This window comes from Danio rerio, chromosome 24, assembly GCF_052040795.2.
Source record: "Danio rerio strain M-AB ecotype USA chromosome 24, GRCz13ab, whole genome shotgun sequence".
Taxonomy (NCBI): Eukaryota; Metazoa; Chordata; class Actinopteri; order Cypriniformes; family Danionidae; genus Danio; species Danio rerio.
The window spans coordinates 11540001-11562577 of NC_141044.1; the positions used below are offsets into that span (position 1 = coordinate 11540001).

General features: G+C 37.0%; 3 protein-coding genes across 11 annotated transcripts in view; 1 reads left to right on the top strand and 2 right to left on the bottom strand.

The window, feature by feature from the left end:
• cyribb (CYFIP related Rac1 interactor Bb) overlaps positions 1–4482 on the bottom strand; it is a 122436-nt gene extending 117954 nt beyond the window's left edge. The window contains 1 exon segment of the mRNA NM_207078.1: positions 4412–4482. The gene's annotated coding sequence lies outside the window, so the exon portion shown is untranslated.
• A 1399-nt stretch (positions 4483–5881) lies between these two features.
• Positions 5882–9087, top strand: eef1a1l3 (eukaryotic translation elongation factor 1 alpha 1, like 3). The gene is given in 7 exon segments (NM_001163994.1): positions 5882–6100; positions 6186–6365; positions 6639–6935; positions 7842–7992; positions 8068–8324; positions 8412–8646; positions 8727–9087. Coding segments are annotated over 7 exon segments (1377 nt in total). The 5' UTR covers positions 5882–5956; the 3' UTR covers positions 8840–9087.
• Positions 9088–9157: 70 nt separating this feature from the next.
• Positions 9158–22577, bottom strand: part of asap1b (ArfGAP with SH3 domain, ankyrin repeat and PH domain 1b) — a 157166-nt gene continuing 143746 nt past the window's right edge. For 6 of the 9 annotated variants that reach the window (XM_087309328.1, XM_087309325.1, XM_087309327.1 and 3 more), the window contains 5 exons: positions 18130–18208; positions 17730–17788; positions 16117–16631; positions 15910–16032; positions 9158–10520 (listed from right to left, as the gene is read on the bottom strand). In XM_087309328.1, the coding sequence (XP_087165454.1) occupies positions 10446–10520; positions 15910–16032; positions 16117–16631; positions 17730–17788; positions 18130–18208 (851 nt within the window). In that variant the 3' untranslated portion in view covers positions 9158–10445. Of the gene's footprint in view, positions 10521–15909; positions 16033–16116; positions 16632–17729; positions 17789–18129; positions 18209–21009; positions 21163–22577 lie in introns of all 9 variants that reach the window. The other 3 variants (XM_087309322.1, XM_087309320.1, XM_087309321.1) reach the window with 1 other exon arrangement.

The following is a 22577-nucleotide window of genomic DNA, read 5'->3' on the forward strand; positions in this document are numbered from 1 at the left end:
TCACAATGTAACTACAGAAGAGTCCGATTTTAAATGGCAAAATTATCAAAACTTTTTTTTGAGATATATATATATATATATATATATATATATATATATATATATATATATATATATATATATATATATATATATATATATATATATATATATATATATATATATTTATATTTGTTTATTTATTTATTTTTTTGCACCTTAAGACAATTTTTACCATTGCGTATCAAGTGCTGCTGCTGTTGTTGTTGTTGTTCTTTTGGAAGCTGTGACAGGTTTTTTAGAATCTTTAAATAAAAAAAATTTCCAAAAGAAAAGGGATTATTTCGAAAATATTTTATACCATCATAAAGGTATTTACTTTAGTACGTAGAGCAGGGCGATTTGGCCTAAAATCTAAATCTTGATTAATTAAACATTTTAACTCGATTATGAATGATATATATATATATATATATATATATATATATATATATATATATATATATATATATATATATATATATTTATATATTTATATATATATTTTTTATTTATTTTTTTTGCCTTCACAGTTCACTGACAGGTTTTGTACAGTAAATATGCTCACATATTAAAAGTCAGTCATTTTTAAATGAAGGGTGCATTGCTTAATTTTAAAATAATTAAAAGAAACACACAATATCTATTACCTATGATTATTCACTGAACATCAACACTGAACTAGGGCTGGACGATTTGACCTATAATCAAAATCTCAACATTTTTACTCCACTATGATTAATTAATGACTATTTTATTTAGCTCACAAAAAAGTTTTGTACAGCAAATATGCTCACATATTACAAGTGAGAGATTTTTTTAATGTAAGGTGCATTACTTGATTTTAAAATAATTAAAGGAAACACAAACTGATGATTATTTATTTTATATCAACTTTGAACAACTGAAATTAAAACGCACACTAAAACACACTTATAAAAAAGTGAAAATAAATAACTAAATAAAATAAATAAATAACAAAATAAAATATTTTAAAGGTTTTTCATATTAAAAGTAAGGCTCAAGAATCAACCTACTTGACTGGAGATCAGATGTGGCTTCAAAGAGGATGCAGAAGTATAAATAAGCCTTAACTTTTGCGTTGTGTGATCGCTGTGACCCATGGTGCATGCCTTGCACATAGCTGTGCATTTGTACTTCTGCATTCTGTTTGTGTTGCTCTGCAATATAACTTCCAAAACGCTAGTTGGCAGTGGCGTTTTTATGTTCTTCTGTGTCGAGTTTCTTTGCAGGTGTTTTGTTTTTTCTGAATGTTATCTTAAATGTACAAGTGGCTAAAACTCGCTCAATTAAAAGGCGGGACCGGTGGACGTGCAACTACTTTAAATCACAAAGTAAACACCAAACAATCCTTTTCAACTGGAGATCCTACATAGGACTGGACACTAGGGATGCACCGATCCCGATACTTAGATCGGATATCGGTTCGATACCGCATATTTTAGCTGGATCGGGTATCCGCTAGCAGGTACCGATCCAAATCCGATCTTGCGCGTGCGCTATATTCTGTGCAATTTATAAGCCAACAAAAGCCATGAAGGTAGCCTATTTATAAGGCACTAGAAAGTTGTCATGTAGGCCTGCTATATCCCAAATGTTCTGAAGCCATTCTACAGTTTAATGTGAAGCACATATGAATATTCAAGTGCTTAAATTCATGTTCAGTTCAGTGCTTCCAGCCGCTGCACCTGTCAATCATTCTCCATTTATTCACAATTCAAACTGCGTGTTGCGTTCATGACAAATTGAAAGACCTTCTCCAAGGCTATCTGTTCCTGTTAATATAAGTAATCGGTGGAGAAATGCATTTAGTTTTGCAATAAACTGGTTAATTTTGACCTGCAACATGGAGATCATTGCTGTTTCTAAATCTTGTTGCGCTGTGTCTGTTAGATCAGCAGATCACATTCACAACACTGGAGTAAAGAAGGTTATAGTGGTATACTATATTATAAAAACATTGTGGTAGCCTATTACAGATTTCAAAGAAAAATCTCAATATTAAAAAGGAAACATAAGCAGGACCACAACAGATCATATCAATGTCATAATGAATGCTCAAAAATTGTGACCCATAGTTTATAGCAAGCATCATGTTTAGTTAGTTTGTGCCAACTGTCATTTACAGTAGGCCTATAGGTCTGTTATTTTCACTAAAAAATACATAGTATTTGATTTTATCACCAGAACTATAAAAACTGTATTATGTTAACACAAAAATAATTTTAAAAATACTGCACAGTATCGGGATCGGATCTGTATTGGTTGATTGTCAAAATTTTGGTATCGAGATCGGTTCTAAAAAAAATTGTATCGTTGCATCCCTTCTAGGCACAGTTGTAAACACTCGCTTCAATGGACTCGCTGCTCTCCATGCTGCCGATGCTCGTCACCACTATTAAGCTGACCAATCATAGAGCTTGCGCTACGCGTCGTCACAACATGAAGTTACATTTTTTGAGTGGTGCGCATCAGTGTCAGCCCCGGCGACAGGTATGCAGAAGACCGCATGAAGGCTGCGCTGCACCATACATGTGCGTTTGATGCAAAAGTATAAGCAGAGCGGGGTCATGTGACTCCACAAGCAGTATGGAAAGTAACTGAAATAATTGACCTGTACAAATTAGATCGATTATAGGCTCTCGTTTACTTTTCGATTAATTGCCCATCCCTACGCTGAACAGCTAAAAATTAAAACAGACATTGCCTAAAACGAACAGCCCCCTTTTTACCTATAAAAAAGTGAAAGTGACTTGCTAATTTGCAAACAAAATAAATAATTTTTTGTGCTTTACATATTAAAAATAGAAATAAGGAGTATCTTTTCTAAATAAAATAACTTGTATATACTGTAAATAATTAAACAGTGCATTTCTCTGCATTTCAGTGCATTATCTTCTGAAAACAAATATTTTAATAATAATTTTATTGTAAAGGAAAATATGCTATCTCAAGACATCTCACGCGCAGCTTCCAATCATCGTCAATGTAGTGCAAAATAAGGCATAAGAATGTATAAATCAGTCTCAGACTTTAAGAGCGAGGTTAAGTGACTCCACAAGGTGTAAAAATAGTTGGAAAAAAAACCAACCTAAGAAAATTAGATCGATTATATGTTCTTAATGTCGAATTCGATTATTTTTTGATTAATTGCCCAGCCCTATTAGTACTTGTACATTGATGTTATGTGTAGTGTATTAGTAGGTTGTATGAGCGATCAGCAAGCCTGTTATATTTCCACCCAACTTACATAAACAAAGATCCATTCAATTAACTCTGCGATGCACAACGGTGAACTAAATGCAATCCCAGCGGGCAAACTCCTCCTACACAAATAAACAGGTTTCCACACTTGCAACCCTCAAACTGGCCATGACTTAAAACAAGGATATTTCATCAGCATGCAACAAAGTGTCAGAATGAAACCACCACGCAAAAGTCTTCCTGTATGCTTGACTTCAGGCCTCACCTACAGACTACAAAAGGAAATGGAAGGAGAGGCGATAAGATGTTAATCAAATGGTGTAAAATCAGTAGCCGTGCACGAAGAATGAAAACGATCAAAGTTGTGTGATCACAAAAATGACAACACAATATACGAGAAGGTTTATGTTAAGTGATCAGATTGTGTTCATCAGGGTTCGTGACTGACATCACAGAGCCAGATATGGGATTATGCAGCCACATTTAAAGCAATTCAGAGCTATAACATGTTTCACATGCAGTTGTATTACTTTATACATGACATCCTGAACACTAGATTTCAATAAACAGTGGCCAGCTGGAATTTATGCAAATGCTTCAATTGGACTTTATTCCATAACTATTCCACTGACCAATGAATTTACAAGTTTGGTTAAGGAACTGTCTTATTTAGCTATTTATTTATCATTGAGGTCAAAATGAGCAAGTGTTAAGCACTTAATAATAATAAACAGTGTTTATCATAGACTGCTGTATTACTTTTTCTGACCTGTAAATCATATTTAAAACATAACCTCATATTTCGATGACCATGGAAACTGTAGCAACAGAAATAGCAATATCCACTCCCCCATATGAAAAGTATAAGATCAAAGCAGGTCTTGCCAATGTTGCACAATGCATGGCAGAAGTTACACTGTATTACACTGTATCACGCATCCTGTCTCGGCTCTACTTCTTTTTACTCATACATGCAATTAAACACTGTCAAACACTCATATTTCATTCCTTACTCTCTTACCCTTTCAGACAACGGATGGCCAGGGGTGCCATCGTGCTGAAAGCATACCGCTCAGTCACATGCTGTTGTGTTAATGCATTCAGAGTTACGAATATATACAATAAGCGCCGCACATGCAAAAGACATAAGCGTGGAATGAAGACGCACCTTTGATTGTGAAGAGATGAAAACACGTATGGAGTCCAGGTAGCACGGTATAAGCTCCAAGGAGAAGGCTTTAGACCTCTCTCTCTCTCTCTCTCTATCTGAGCCTCTGTCGCTCGCTCTCTCTCAGCTGTCTTACTGACTGTTATTTCCGGGTTCATAAAACGTCACTGCGCTTCTTACATTTATTGTGACCATACCTTTAATTTACCACCAAGCGTTGTTACACAATATAAAAACTAAAGCACACTACTATTGATGCATAGTAATAGACTCATGTACATTAGGCAAGCGATGATTTTAATAAATATCTGAAAGTACTGTTATATCCATCGCGCCCCCTGCTGGCTAATGTATGCTGTTGCGCAGCGACACACCTGATGGATAAGCTCATTCATGTTATGTAAACCTGAGCACATGCAACAAGTATATAGTATAATAGTGTATATATATATATATATATATATATATATATATATATATATATATATATATATATATATATATATATATATATATATATATAATCAAAAATATTTATATCTAATAAAAAATAATCTAAATAACTAAAGCCACTGTCAAGTATGGTACTAATGTCACCAGAAAATGGATATACGTGTATGAAATATAATTTGCTGATGACAACAGCAACTATAACGATGATGATGATGATAATAATAATAATAATGAAAATAATAATTATTATTATTATACACTAGAAAACTCCCAAAATTCCAGAGTTAAATGAATGGGCCAATATAATGACTAAAATCTAATTCGTATGAACATTTACTTTGCAAATCACAAAATAAGGACAAAGCAGGTGTCCCTGTATATATCTTAATGATGGGAAGACTTTTGGTCTTATGTGACTGTGTCTTGTAACACAATTTAAAACTACTTACCAGGTTCTTTTAATAATACTGTACTTTTGTCTATATAACCACTGTATACATTCTGGCTTTTCATTTAGTAGGTCATCAGTGATCATCTGTAACATTTGTATTATTTTGCCATGAACCAGAACAATAAAAAAATAATCATAATACAAATTATAATAATAAATTATAACATTAAACAGACAACAGTCATGTAAAGCAGCTAGTTGTTGGAATTCCCGGTCTGCCTTTAAAATATCAATGATTATAAGTTTAGAATCTGGATAGAACTCAGCTTTTAAATGCAACCATAGCTTCCGCTCATTTGCATTATTTATCACTAGCTATTGTTAGAAAACAATTGGTAGGCTATCTGGTTCCACTGACGTCGAGAAAAAAAAATAACACACATAAAGGATTAGGCTACGGTTTTCAGTAGAAGTTATTATGGATGACTGATATTTGTTTGTTGTACTTATAAGCCTATACGATTACGTATTTTAGTTAATAGCTTAATAGATTAAGGTGTTATTGATCACACCAGAACTTAATTAGCAGTTTCCATACTTAAGCGTTCAATTTGCTTGATACCGGTCTGAAGTCACAAGAAGAACAAAGAGTGTATCTGAAATTTGGTAGTTTGGAGGGTGTAAAACGTGTAATTTACCAAATGGCAAAAGAAAGGATTCATATCAACTTGGTTATCATTGGCCATGTAGATGGTGGCAAATCCACAACCACTGGTCATTTGGTTTATAAATGTGGAGGAATTGACCATCGAACAATTGAGAAGTATGAGAAGGCTGCAACTCAAGTAAGTATTCACCTTTAATTCCTTTTAGTTATTTCTAAAACTGCTTTGGCTATTTATGCTTTTTTTTTCTTTCTCTCTCTTTAAGATGGGAAAGAGTTCCTTCAAGTATGCCTGGGTTCTGGACAAACTGAAAGCGGAGAGGGAACGTGGGATCACGATTGACATTTCCCTGCTGAAATTCAACACTCAGAAGTACACCTTTACCATAATTGATGCACCTGGTCATCGTGATTTCATTAAAAACATGATCACTGGGACCTCACAGGTATTTATTTCAGGTGTTGATCTAGATTTTAACTTGTATTTAAATAATAAAATCTCTCGGGGGTAAACATTTAAAACAATTCTTAGACCCATTTCTTGCTTTTTCCTCTGAGACCTCAAACCATGTGATTTGGTAGACTGAATTTGTGTGTATGACCAGAACTTGTTGAGAGAAAAGGAAACTGAGCAATGTGGGGGGGCTCCAGTTCTTAAACTACTCTGTGCCAGCTAATTGTAGTTGACCTAAACCCGTTTTGTTTGTCTGTTTTCTTAGGCTGATGCTGCTCTGCTGATCGTCTCTGCAGCAAAGGGTGAATTTGAGGCTGGAATTTCTCGGAACGGTCAGACAAGAGAACATGCTCTACTGGCTTACACTCTTGGGGTCAAACAGCTTGTAGTTTGTGTGAACAAAATGGACCTGACAGAGCCACCATTCAGCCAGAAACGTTATGATGAAGTGGTTAGGAATGTTTCCGTGTTCGTCAAGAAGATCGGCTTTGAGATAGGTGCTGTACCTTTCATACCCATTTCTGGATGGAGTGGTGAGAACATGATTGTCCCATCCCAAAAGGTATGTAGAATTTTCAACCTTTCTATACAAAAATGCTTTCAGTTGCTTTGTTCTGTTTCTGGAGAGCTACTAAATTTAAGAGTTCTTGAAGGCTTTAACTAGCTGGACCTTGTGCGTTTAAGACTGGGGTGCCCAAACTCTGTTCTAGAGGGCATGTGTCCTGGATATTTTTGTTCCAACCCCAATTAAGTGCACCTGAACCAGCCAATCAAGCTCTTTTTCTAGGTATACTGAAACTTCTAAGCTGCGTCCCAAATGGCACACTATACACTATGCACTCATGCACTATGTACTTATGCACTTACACACTCAACAGGAAAGTATATGTATGTAGTGTTGTCCCAAATGGCACACTAATGTTTTTTTACTAAGCGGAAATTCAAACCGTTTCCCTGATGACGTTTGACGGTTGCCAAATCATTGAAATAAATGACCAAACTATCAAATAAAACCTGCTGTGAGTATTGCCGCATTCACCATCGGGAGGCGCTATAATCACTCTCGTAGGAGAATTTTGCTTTCACCATCCAAAATAAATAAAGTTATTCAACATGTGCGTCCGATAGCTCCGCCTCTTCCGCTACGTAAGCAAACCTGCGGTCGTTGAGTGCGTGAAGTGTCCATCATTCCACACTTCATTTTAGCGGCTGAATGAGTGCATCATCCGGGTAATTAAAGTGCACTTATTATTTTTAGTGTTTTAAGTGTGAACGCACTACTTAAACTATTTATACTACAAAATGGCGTAGAATAGTGCATAAGTATGCGATTTGGGACGCAGCTCTAGTCTTTAAGTATGTAGGACTCTGGCCCTCCAGGACACTGTTTAGACACCCTTTCCAGGAAGATTTGGCACCCTTGTAAAGTAGATGATGATGATTCTAATTGTTTGTACTCTTCTCTCAGATGCAATGGTTTAAAGGGTGGAAGCTCAAGAGAAAAGAAGGCCACTGTCATGGCCGAACCTTGTTGGAAGTGCTTGATTCCCTACATCCTCCAGTGCGCAATGCAGGCAAGCCCCTGCGCCTTCCCCTACAAGATGTCTATAAGATTGGCGGTGGGTAATGTTGATTGTTGAAAACCCCTTTTAGTTAACTCTAAGTCTTTGACCAAATCCTCCATTTATTCACAGGTGTTGGAACGGTCCCAGTGGGTAAGATTGAAACTGGGGTCTTAAAACCAGGCATGGTTCTCACCTTCTCACCAGCAAAACTGACTGCTGAGGTCAAGTCCATAGAGATGCATCACCAGGGTCTTCAGACTGCTCTTCCTGGGCATAATGTGGGCTTCAACATTAAAAATGTGTCTGTGAAGAACCTTCGAAGAGGTGATGTAGCTGGGAATGCACAGCAGGACCCACCATCAGATGTCAGCAGTTTTATTGCTCAGGTATCTATGCTCTTTACCTTCTAATACTAATTATGGTTGACCAATCAATAACCGCTTGTTTCATGCGGATTCTTTTTCTCTTCCAAGATTATTATGCTGAACCACCCAGGCAAAATAAAGGTTGGTTACTCTCCTGTGCTAGACTGCCACACAACCCATGTTTCCTGTCGTTTTGCTGAGCTAAGGGAGAAGCTAGATCGTCGTTCTGGTAGGAAACTGGAAAGTTGGCCCCAGTACCTGAGGTCAGGAGATGGTGCCACAGTCAAACTGGTCCCAAATAAACCCTTATGTGTGGAGAGCTTCTTTCATTATCCTCCTCTGGGTAAGGGTTTTTTTTTTTTTTTTTTTAATAGTTAAACTACTGTAAAGGAATCAACTTTGATCACTTTTTTTTGCTTTTAGGTCGCTTTGCTGTACGGGATTTAAAACAGACTGTGGCTGTCGGGGTCATCAAGTCTGTGGAGAAGGTTGACCAAGCCAAAAAAACCTCCCAGAAAGCCCCTGTGTCAAAATGAGTTCATTTTGTCCCTTTTTATAACTTTATTTACCAGCAGTCTGGTATGTGAACCAAAAGGTTCTCTTTAAGTTTGTGTAGTTTTATGCGAGTCACAATATTTTTCTTTAAAGCCGCTTTTTAAATGCGTTGCTGGTGAATTGGGTTGTCTGAACTGATAATGTAACCCAAAATGAGGTTTGGATGAAGCGTTGAGAGCTGTATATTGCTGGACTGCAAATAAATTTGAGTTTACACTTCAGTTGGAAACTTGTTTGTCCACTTGTGCTTTCTTACCATTTGTAGTCTTTGCTGTGTAAGCTTGACACATGGACGGTTGTGTTAGCATGAAACATTTTATTGATAATGGAATGGTAGGTGAGGAACATGTTCAGACATTGGACACAATCCTCAGAATCTGCAGTCCTATACAAACATGTAGAACATCAGGCCTCAATCCCTATGCTTTAACTGTTGGTTGGGGGGTAATAATTCTTTACAACTTTAAGTCACTCAAACTTTTAAGTTAGAACTGACTTGTTTAAATGTAGGGGAAAGTGATTACATGAGTCTTTTGTAATGCTGATGTGATAACTTTGACTGTTGCTGTATAATGCAAGCCTAAAATGGGAACTGTGATGGTTCTTGTCAATCACTGGAGATTTGAGCAGTTATTAAAACTGCTCTACCATTGATAGCTGGAAGCACAAACTAAAACGGCATAATTTTTGCAATACGGTACATCTATGTCTATCACTTGAAAATATAACACCAATGAAGCAAGTAAACATCTTCCGTAGTTCAAGTATCCAAGACCTTTCAAAACACAATATTAAAGATGGACTAAGGGTGATCTTTGTGTTCTTGGAACAGCACTATTCAATAAGACTGTAGTAAAAGTACTTGTGCAGATTAAACAAACACTGAAATGGAATCACAGAAGAATAACCTGTGAAGGAACAGGCAGGAGTGTGTTTGCATTTGTAGGAATAAATTTACACCATTGCAAGAACTGGGAATAGTAAACACAATGTAACGTTTCACTCATGGACATGCTTTAGTGGTGTTATGAAAGGTGTAGGTTTAAAAAAAAAAAAATACTACAGTTTAGGAAACCTAAAAGTCCAGTTATTTCACCAGGAAAAGAATTCAACTTCTGTCTGTCCCTGATATAGATTATAGCAACAATGGCCACATTAATACTTCAACTTATTTGAACAAAACTGGCCCAGCGCCTCTTAGTGGCAGGTAGAGCATAAGTTCACACATTCACTTTTCAGACCAACATAAGTTTCTACATTTGCACAAAATCACACGGTCATCCTTGTGTGAAATACACACATTTATGTACAATCCTATATACAGCGATTCAGTAATAGTGGAGGGAAAGTGCTGGTCTTGTAAGTGGGTGCCGTCTAGACTGTATAAAATGGTACGTATAATAGTGGTAAATTTAGACACTTTATTTACACTCTGTCTCTGACGATAACAAGGTGATCATGTGTTTTGTTTTTTATTGTGGGTTTGTCTTCATAAATCTTGCATTGTTGATTGAGCAGCTAAGTCAAGTGCATCCCATAGCCAGAGGTATCGCAATGAGTGGGTTGTGGAGAAACAACATATGCAATTCAATCTGATAAGATATGAACAAAGGACATGGGAAATACACCTTTTCTCTCCGGCTGTCCTTCGATGTGCCCAATCTATGGATAAAAAAAAAAAGAAAGGTTTGCAATCAAAATCAGGGAAAATTCAAGTCTATATAAAGCAGGGGTGTCCAAGCTCGGTCCTGGAAGGCCTGTTTCCTGCATATTTTAGTTCTAACCCCAATTAAACACCTGTATCAGCTAATCACACTCTTTTTGGGTATACTACAAACATCCAGGCAGGTGTGTTGAAGGAAATTGGAGCTAAACTATGCAGGACACTGGCCCTCCAGGACTGAGTTTAGACACCCCTGATATAAGTAATGAGTGGTCACAAGTAGTGGTAAACTTTACACATGATTAATGGCCCATAAAAGAATATATGTGTACCATGGTTAGCACAATTTCATTTAAAGGGTTAGTTTAACATGAATTATTTGGTTATTAATTACTACCCCTCGCATCATTCCAATTCCTAAAACTTTCACTCATTTTCAAAACATAAATTTATGATAATTTATTTTCTGGACTTTGAATGTGTCATGATCATTGCTGTCTATGGAGGATCAGAGAGCTCTTGGATTCATTCTTCTCTTGGAAGAAGAACAAAGGTCTCGGGCGATTGGAATGACATGAAGGTGAGTAATTACAAAAATATTTTACTAACCCTTCAAAGCAAGAGTCACCAACTTTGTTCCTGAAGAGCTACCTTCCTGCAGATTTCAGCTGCAACCCTGACCAAACACACCTGCCTATAGAGCTGTAATCGGGCCATTAAAATTAGGCCCGATAGGGCCCGAGTCTGACAGGTACATTTTGATTGAGAGCTTTATAAAGCCCGAACCCGTTTAAAGCCCGACATTATTCAAATGTGCACAGACAGAGCACTTTTGCCTTATTTTTTTTTAAGAAAGAGTAATTTATATGTGTGTTAACTATTTATTAGCAACAAACATAGGCGATAGGCCACTTGGAAGTTGAAACAAAGATATAAAATAAGTCCTCTGTAACATCTCAGCACTCTAAATAGGCCTAGGTTCATACACTTTGCCTTTAAATTGGCCAATACACCATTGAAAAGAAGTCTTTCTTAACAAATTAGATTAAAATGAATTCTAAATTATGACCGGTATTTGGCAATAACGAAATTAAGATTGAGATTCTGCGAGATTTGTTTTGCCACTTCTCTTCAAAATCCAGCCTTAGGGTGACGGTGAAGCTGAATATTAAAAGAATAGCCTAATGCCAACATTAACCTGTATTGACCTTATTCTAAAATGCGGAAGTGCGCCTGTTTTCGCGATTGTCTTAGAACTTTGATTCAGTCGCCTATGGGAGAGATGACAAGGAATAATAAACGGCAAAAAACGGTCAAACTACTTGCTCTACAAACAAATGTTTGCATGACTATACAGACCAAGTAGAATAATATAACAAGAAAATATCAGTTTGCAACATCAAACAGCGAAACGAGCAGTTTTTAATGTCTAAAAATGAATGGAAGTGAATGAGATCGGAAGTCTCGTGCCAAAATGATTCAAATGGCAGCGCCCGCTTGTCTGCGGAGAATAAGGTCAATAGTCTGTCTACATTACGATTTTATGGTTTAATTAATATTTACTCATCAAGATAAGGCTACGTGTTTTTGTGGAGGAACATTATTGAATCCACTGTAAATGGCTTTAGCGCAGTCCTGCGCTCAGGATGGAACACCCTTTCACTGCTGCGGCTGCGACATGCCGAGATGCATAGTTCTGATCTGGCTAATTTTGCCACTTTTGGGTAGTATTGTTTGTTCATCTTCTACCAGCCAAGAACATCCACTTCATTTTCCATGACAGCGGTTTCAATGTAGCGAGTGGCCTCGTCATCTTCCCTATCAGCTTGCTGTACATACATTGCTGTCTAGTGTAATACGCAGTATATGAGTGACCGCCCAAATACTTTAGCGGCTAGAATGACAGTTCTTATTGAACTGGCAGCTGGCCTGACCGCAGTCAAAGTTCACTCGTTTTGACTTCTCCGACATCTTTTGTTTCACCTTTGCAGGGAGGGATTTTAATGTTGTAACAAACGATTTAATTACTTTCTCGTGCTAATCGAAATACATTACATGACTGTTTATGTACTGCTCAAGTTAAGCCCGGCCCGACCTGCCCTTGTCTAAAATGATGGAAATTAAACCCGAATCTACAAAGATCTTCAGCTTTACCTGTCTATAATAATAATAGTAATAATAGTAATAATAATAATAATAATAATAATGATAACAATTCCTTATTTATATGGCACTTTTTTCGACACTCAAATCGCTTTACACATTGGGGGTATCTCCTCATCCACTACCAGTGTGCAGCATCCACCTGGATGACCCGACAGCAGCCATATTGCACCAGACCGCATACCAGCTGATCAGTGAAGAGGAGACAGAGTGATGAAGCCAGGTTAAATGTACCCTGCAGGCCTCACTAACACCACTTCCAGCAGCAATCTAGCTTTCCCATGTAGTCTCACATCCAGGTATTGACCGGGCGCAGCTTGCTTAGCTTCCGTGGGCAACCGTGTGAGAGTTGTAGATAGCTAGCTGCCGGCTTTTATCAAGTGTAATTATCAAGTTCTGCTTCAAGTACTAATATATTGGTTCAGGGATGTTTGATCAGGGTTGGTGCTGAATTCTGCAGGAAGGTAGCTTTAGCTGTCAAGAAATTTCTAAGGAACATTGTAAATATGGGGAGATTGTGGCCTAATGGTTAGGGCCTTTTATTTTTATTCTTATTTTATTCTTATTATTTTTACTTTTATTTTCCATTCTGGTCCTGGCAGGAGTTTAGGATGGGGGAAGTGAATGAACTGCATTCTCCCCTTCTTCAATACCCAGCTGAGGTGCCCCTGAGCAAGGCAGCAAATCCCTAATTGTTCCACAGGGGCTAGAAGCACTAGCTCTCTGGGTTTATGCTCACTGCATGTGCACTTGGAAGGGTCAAAAGACCAGACCAATTTAGGGGGCACTTACACTATGCTATCCGAATCCTGCCCAGGCACATTTACCATTTCGTTTGACAAGTGTGTGTGCTCTGAATCATGGAAGAGGTGTGCCAGAGCAGGGTTCAGTTGTGCTTTGGTAGTTTGAGCGCAAAGCACACCTGATCCTGAATCTGAAGTCACAACTTCACCTTCACCTCAGACAATCTCGCTTCAGCACAGTTCGAGGCAACTGTACTTATTGTAAGTATGCCCTTTAGGGTGATTTATTCTTCTGCCTCAAACGTATGCTACGGTGTTGATGCATAGCCCTTCGCCGTAACTAGGGTTGTAACGGTATGAATTTTTTACGGTATGATAATCGTCTAAAACAATACCACGGTTTGACGGTTTCGCGGTATACGGTATTAAATAGTAATTCTCATAGCAAAGACCCTGAAAAGAATAAGAACACGTTTTCTGACTGAACAAAGGTTTTATTTCAACTAACTTTTGAAAGAACCATTTTAATAGAACTATAGAAGTCTTTTATAAAAATAAACTGAAAAATCTCCCATTTTAATAAATTAAATTAGAAGGAATAAACAAGCAGGGTCTTTTAAGATTAGACAAAAATAAACTTAAACTGTCCTTCCTTATAAGCAGGATAAATGGGAGACCAAAAGTGCAATACCAAGTTTATGGCTGTAAACATGTATTTAAAGCATTGTTTTTTTCAGTCTAGGTTGTGATGAAGAAATGTAAGCTTGTTGAGATTTTCAGGACTTAATCTTGACTGCTGAGGTGAGAGAATGTGTCCACTTGTACAATGAACAAATAAAAAAATAAGAAATAATGTGTCAAAGTCCAAATAAACATGGTGCAAATCCTCAGTAAAAAAAATAGATATAAATATTTACTATACTATAAATAGTTACATAACGAAACTAGATTCAATATGGAACATCCTTAGGTTTTATGTGCCAGCATGGATATGGTTGTCTGTGGATATGGATTTGGATATGGTTGTATGCAATGCAGACAAACAGCTGCACCTTCATTTGTGTCTTTTGAAAACAGCAAGAGCAGCAGTTCGTCTTTGCTGTGTCACTGTTTTGTCATGTTTCTGTGCTGCTGTGCATGCAAAAGTACTTAGTATGAGAATTATTTCATGCAAAACTTTTTTTTTTTTTGCGTTTTATTTAGCCGCGCAGAAATGTATGCCTATCTCTCATTCTGTGTTGTTCAAAAAGCTCAGTGTTGGTCTACAAACAAAAGTGAAACCTATGCTTATTGGTTGTGATATAGCGAGTTTGAACCAATCTGGGCATGGAGGTGGGACAATGCATCAATGTATCGTGTCTGGTTTGTCCGGAGACACAGTGACGAGCGTTTCTTTGTCAAATCAGCGTTGTCAAATTTTGATGACGTAACCGCACTGATTCCGGAGCCTCTGAAAGTCCGCGTTTAAGAGCAATACTTATTTTTAGCCGCGGGCGGCTGTCTCGGTCTTTAAGGGTTAAAACCGTTGATATGCAATTGTTCATGGTATGATAATCGTGCACGTTCAAATCGTGGTAAACCGTCATACCGGTATATTGTTACAACCCTAGCCGTGGCCGTCGGCGTCACTGACGTGCACCTCTCAAAAAATGTAACTACATGTCGCAACAACGCGTAGCAAGCTCTGTGATTGGTCGGCTTGGTAGCGCTGACGAGTCTGGGCGGGACCGATAGCCGCACGAGCGGCGCTAGCCCTATGGAGCGATTGTTTACAAGTGTGGAGTCCCGTGAAGGAGCTCCGGATGGAAAGTTTTGTTTTGTGTTTACCTCATAGTTAAAGTTGTTGCACGTCCGCTGGTTCCTGCCTCAAAATGAGCAAGTTTGAGCCAATTATACATCCAGGAAGTGTTCAGGAAAAGCAAAACAGCAGTGAGGAAACTCGACACAGAGGAACATTTACACCTCACTGCCAACTAGCGTTTCGGAAGTGTTAATGCAGACCAACAGAAACAGCGCGCAGAAGTATAAATGCACAGCTACAGGCGTTGCATGCGCCGTGGGTTACGCCGGTCACTTGACGCAGAAGTATAAAACAGGCTTTAGAGCAGAGGTGCCCAAGCTCGCGCCGGTGTCCTGCTGAGTTTAGCTCCAACTTGCTTCAACACCTGCCAGGAAGTTTCTAGTATATCTGGTAAGAGCTTAATTAGCTGGTTCAGGTGTGTTTGATTAGGGTTTGATTAGCTAAACTCTCCAGGACACTGGACCCTCCAGGACCGAGTTTGGACACCCCTGCCTCGGAGTATTGGTAATCATACTTGACAATACTCAATACTTCACTTTATGTAACAATCCAGTTTTTAATAGTTGTGTATTGTTTCATAAAATATTCAATTAAAACAAAGGTAACTTTGTTCAGCAGTGAAGAATTCTGCTTATTGTGGATTAGAGCACATTCTTGAAAATGTAAAGTGGTCACACTTACCCACCACTCCTGATCTTCCTCACCAGTTACCACAATGACCTCACCCTCAGCGAAAGTCAGCTCATCATCATTGTCTGCCTGGCAATCATAAATAGTCTTCACCCTTCGCATTTTACTCTTAATCTGAAAAAAACAACAAATAGATGCACAACTTGTCAAAACATCTGGTTACTCCCATGAATTTATCTTCCAAGGCAAGCTCCTCACCGGATTTATTTTTCTGGGCAATGGTACGGGTGTGTCCTGTGCAGATGTTGGACTTCCATTGGTATCTTCACTAGACTGGATCACAGGCTGAGGTGACAGTTCACCTTGTTGAATGATTGTTGGAGTATCTGGAGGTTGGGGCTTGGGAGCTACTTCTCCTGGAGAAGGTTTTGGGGGGACCTCAATGGTTATGGGTTTGGCTGGGGAGATGTCTGCGAGTTGGGGCTTGGGCGGGAGATCTTTAAGCTGAGGTTTAGGTGGTAGGTCACCCAACTGGGGTTTAGGGGGAAGTTCGGACAGTTGAGGCTTTGGAGGCAGTTCTCCTGGTTTAGGTGGTAATTCTGAAGGCTGTGGTCGCTGTGGAGCGACGTCTCCAGGTTGAGGCCTGTCAGCTATCGGAACTTTCTGGGATGTATCTGAACTCTGCAGAACTTTCTGAAAAAGGACAGCTTCAGAAGGCTGGTTGGTTTTGTCCACAGATGGGTGATGTATTGTGTCTATCTTACGCAGGGCAACTATTGAAAAACAGGATAATACCAACAGATTACATTACATTTTCCATCTTCTGATATAATTCTAGACTACTAAAAGACAAATATGAGAAAATATTTCCCTCGCTAGCATGATGTTGGGTCAGGTTTAAAAGCACAATAGAAAAGAGGTTCTAAAAAGTGCAACAACAAAAAATTCAATACAAAATACAACTTCTGATGGTAAAATTGTTCATTTAACATTTGTTATATTTTTGTTGTATCATATTTTATAAGTTTTGCTTTTATATTACTATTATTTGTACATTTTGTGCTGTTGAACATTTATTAATAAAACTATTATTATAATTGTATTAGGAACGTATATTTTATAATGTTTTTAAAATCAATCCAACCTTACTGAAAATACAGTCATTAGCTATGTTTCCATCCAAAGATGCAAATTAAATTTATGTGCTAAACTGGAATATCGCATTTAAGACATGCAAATAAAGCAGCCAAGTAGTCTAAGCAAACAAAATCGTCACTTCCTGATGAACTGGCACCAAATATCAAAAGTAAAAACGGAATTTGTTGCGGTAGGAGAAGCTGCGTGTATTTTTTCTTTATTTAATAAATTACTTGCGTTTCAGAAGACAGTATGCCGACGTGCAATGAACGCCTGATAACGTTTGAAGGCATGAGACGCAGAGCACAGACACTCTTGATTCTGGAGGTCATTAATAATATAATAACACTAATACTGAGATGGTTAAGGTGTTTTAGAATAAGCAAAACAACATTTCAGATGTTTTACAGTGTGTCAGCCTGCTGGTTTGTCCATTCAAACACATTTTTACCATCACATGATCTCTTAAAACAAAATCACATGACCTTTTTTAATGTGCATACTGGAATTTGTTCGATAAAAGTGTTTCCATCATAATTAATGCGCATCTTTTTTTATCGAATAAAAAGTTTATCCTACTCAGTTATAAAAATAGGTGAATAGAAACGTAGCTATTGTAAACTAAATGCTAAACTAAATCCACTTATGATCATCGCTGTTTAAAGAGAACACCGAAATGAATTAGCATTCAGATGTTGTATCATAAAAATAATCAGACTAAAAGCATACCATACCCTTCTGAGGTAGTTTGGGAAGGACCCTTGGACCAAGTGTGGGCTTTGTGGTGTTGGGACTAGAAATATACAACAACTGTAAATCTCAAAGCATTGTTCAATAACATTATATTCACATGTTTTAGCCATACTGTATGAAATGGGACCGTTTTTCATATCCAAACAAAAGATGACAAAGTTAAAAAGACATATTCAAATGAAACATGAAAGGCCATGTGTAAATTTGCAGTTTAAAGTTGACCTTTCTAATGCAAATATAGCTCTAAATATAGCTCAACAGACTTATTCTACAAAAAACTGAAACAGAGTTAGCCTTTTTTCTATGAATTTAATCCTAAAAAAGTTTAGCTAGGGTTGTTTTATATGCTACATTAAAAAGGCTTAAAGCATGCTTGTTCACCTTTGCTGTTGTGGGATGCCCTCAAATCTATTAGTTACAGGGGACATCTTGTTGACAGGAGGCGGCGTTGAATCACTTCCTGAAATGAGTTTGTTATGCAGGGAACATTACAGAGGTTTTGTGAAACAATGAAACAAATTATCAAATTGAACAAAATTGTGTCATGTTTCTCTGATTTTAGTGGCATATACAATAGAACCTGTAACTTGACAATTGCAGAAAAGACTTTTACACCATTTAATTGGATATACACTACAGTTAAACATTCTGAGGTTGGATGTTTTTTATGTCTGTGCTTAAAGCCTGAATTTATATGATCAGAAATACAGTAAAATTGTACATTGTTGCTTCAATATAATCCCCCAGTGTTCAGTGTCTGTTTAGTTTAGATATACATACAATAAAACATTTACAAAATTTCTTCACAAAACATAATCTTTACTTAATATTCTAATGATTTTTTGCTTAAAATAAAAATAACACATGACCCAATGCATTTTTTTTTTTGTTTGTTTAAAACTATGGTCAAGGCCACAAATGTCTTTTCAGGGCCCCTAATGTCTTTACAACAATTTCCATGTAGTATGTTTCCATGTACTGTTTTTGTTCTGTATATACGGAAGACTTCTGGAACGATTATTTCTGCAAATGCCAGGTTACAGCTTTGAATATACAGTATAATAAAACAAACTTTATTACAAACATTTTAACACAATATAGCAAAGATAACAGATTAGCACCAAGCCATTCATAATAATGATCTTAAAGATGCAGTGCATCTTAAACTATGTACTTATCAATAGTTATCATCACATATTAAAATGCATTGTATCTCTCCTAATTTAATACGTCTCTCATCCATTAATAATTTCCAGATCATTATTATGTCATGCCTTGTACTTTCTCTTTATCCAAAAATAAACCATGCAAATCACAGAGGGTCAGTGCAAAAGTCAACCATTTTTGGATGTGGTCCTTAGGCCAAGCCTTTCACTGGCAATATTGTCCTCACAAAATGATATGTATTTATTTACATACAGTTGAAGTCAGAATTATTAGCCCCCTGTTTAGTTTATTTTTTTTTTCTCAATTTCTGTTTAATGGAGGGAAGATTTTTTTCAACACATTTTTAAACACAATAGTTTTAATAACTCATTTCTAATAACTGATTTATTTTACCTTTAGCTTGATGAAATAATATTTTACTAGATATTTTTCAAGACCCTTATGTATAGCTTTAAGTGACATTTAAAGGCTTAACTAGGTTAATTAGGTCAACTATGCAGGTTAGGGTAATTAGGCAAGTTATTGTATAATGATGGTTTGTTCTGTAGACTATCAGAAAAATATATACTTTAAATAGGCTAATAATTTTGACCTTAAAATTGATTTTAAAAACTGTAAAATTTTATCCTAGCCTAAAATCCTAGCTAATAATTCTGACTTCAACTGTATCTAACAATTCTTGAACTTAACATGCAATGACACCACAGATTGAATGGGATGCAAATGATTGAATTTAATGATGAAACTGAATGCATGAAGCCTTGGTTAAAGATATCTACTGACAGTAAGTTATCAGCAGTCGCCAGCATAAACTGCCTAAATTATTTATAAAACCTGATCTACTTTTTCTTTAAGACATCATAATTTGTTTAAGTCAGTTATAAAAAAAGTCTAATCAGAGTACAATAAGAGAATTTTCACACCTGGCTAATTTGGTGTTTGTTTTGGAATTTGGCGTATTTTATCTATACGTTAAGGCTGTGTGATTAATCGGAAAAATATCGCTATCTCGACCCTACACATGATCTTAATTCAGCTTTTCTACAATTCAGCCACTTATATTTTCAATTGACACCTTCAAATGGTGTTAAAAGTGTCACGTACTTTATTTATAAGGAATAATTCACAGAAAAATGTCATTTCTGTTATAATGTAATGACATTTGCGACTGCGAAAATCACACATGAGCTGACGCACTGTTTGTATAGTACTACATATACTTTAGTGAACAGAACCTGCATAGGTTGTGAATAACATGTATTAAAGTTGTAAATAACATACAGTTTGATGCAAACTGAACTTAAAGTGATGGCAGCCATGACATGGGCGTACTCGGCAGTTATCAAAATGATAAATGATAATGATTTGCATATGTTTAATAATCCTTCGAAGCACTGCATTCAAATCTGTGTTTGATCAAGTGAGATTCCGTTTTTACACTTTTTCAGTTAGTTACAAGTCAAATAATACAGAAGTACTGGGAGAACAGTTTATAGTTCAGATTTAAACACTGATGTTTATGGTAAAGATTAAAATCACTGTTTAATGGAACTTGACGCTGGTGAATGTTGTAGCATTTACATAGTACAACCAATAGGTGGCGACAAACAGCCATCAAAATTATGTCACTGAATAGGTTTTCAAAGATGATACACCGATAATGAAACCAAGTTTTATGAGTGAACTGTTGAATCATTATCAGCATTATCTGCAAAAGTTGCAAAGATCATTTTTCGTATTGAATATTGAAAGTTGAATTGAATATAAAAGCAATTAAATTCTTTCAGCTGGTTCTTTCTTGATTTTTATTTTTAATAAAATTACAGGTTCTAAGTTCTGTTTGTTAAACCGATGGTTTTTGCAGTGATATTTGCATATAAATGGAAAGCAAATGACATGTTTCCTCTCTTTTTTTGCTGATCCGAAAAAAAGTCCAATCCATGACTCAAAATTAGTATTGTGATCTGAACCCTGAGACTAGAGATGCTGTGTTACACCACTAATATTTATATGTATTCTTAAAGTTAATAAAGCTAATAAGGCACCAAAGGTTAGGTGTCCCAAACAAGTGTTGTTGCCTAAAGTGTAGCCCACCTTTAAAGAGCGGGGTAGGGGGGTCAGATAGCGTGCGTTTGTGTCCAGGGGGAGGGGGAGGGGGTCTCTTCTTTGACAGGGTAGAGCTGCCGCTAGGTGAGGTCTGTGATGCAGGGGCAAGGGTGGAGGGAGGCAGGTTCGACAATGGAGGGGCTGGAGGGAAAATAAACAAAATACCAACATGCAGTGATGTCATGTTAACATTGGTCCTGGGGAGGATAATGGAGGGTGGCAGACGAGACAGAAAGGGAAGAAATTAGGAGGGAGAATAAGTGTGTGTGTAACCACAAGGATCTGAAGACAAGTGATCTGAAACTGAATCAGGTCGGGAAAGTGGGGCACCTTAAAGTGCAAGTGGAGAAACTAGAAAAGTGAATTTTAAGTGATATTAGTTCTAGAATGATAGATTTTAAAAAAACAAAGTGAACAGCCAGTGGAAAGCTCAGTCAAAGAGGACCAGGAAAATATTTAAACAAATTCAGCAAATTAACAACTTCAGCAAAGTCTAGAATTGGTTGCTGCTTTGAAAAGTCAAGGGACAGCAGCAGCAGCTTCGGAAGGCTCCACATAAAAGGCATCACTCAAAAATAAAATCAGAAGAAACTGAAGCTGATTAACTGCTAAATTTGCGTTTAAGAAGTGTTAGTGTTCTTCACGCAGTAAGGGTGATTTTAGTGTCCAAGACTAGAAATATGCTGCATCTGAAATTATGAAAGCATTTACCACATGTCCAGATTGAATTCATTTGCAACATACTGTCTAATCAACTGTATATATCTTGCCAGTATTGAAAGCAGCCTTTACATTCACCAGCTGCATAAAAACAGCTGGGTTCCACACATTCAATTGCTATTAGGCTTTCCACCTGGATTTTGCCTACCCAAATTCAAAACCTTCCTAAATTCACACGCAGAGTTGTAAATGCAAGCGTTTGGTATCATTTTAAAGAAAACCCTTTGATTTTTATCATAAAACACTGTTAAAAGTGATTAAAACTATTGTATATGTCATCTGTGTTATAATAAACCCCTACAAAAAAGAGGCACTTTTTTTTTTTTTTCGTAAACTCAAATTTGAAAGTGTACCTTTTAGGTTCTGTGTGGCCTAGGTTGCTGTAATTAATTTTGGTGGTTCCTGCTCATGTCAGTATTCATAGGAAAAATGAGAAATGTCTTGATCATAATCCATGCAAAAGTTATTAAATTCAAACTGATGAGAGAACGGAACCACATATGAGGGTATTGGGCCAGTACAGACTTTTAAAATATAAAGAATTGGGAAGTAAATGAGGTCACAGACCCGGTACCAGGTGGTCCATTTGAGTATTAGTAGACTGTCTGCTTAATATCTGTTGCTACTGCTTTAAATGACTATAAGACACTTTGCAAGTACATGTCCACTTACACTAACCCTGACCTTAAACCCAACCTAAGGCCCAATCCTAATTCTATTTTTGTAACCCTACCCCTTTCCTTTGGCCCTTGAAACAGAGTGTGAAGGGGAAGGGCTTTATAATGTACCCATAAGAAATGGAACACCACTACAGCACCTGCACATGTCATCATATG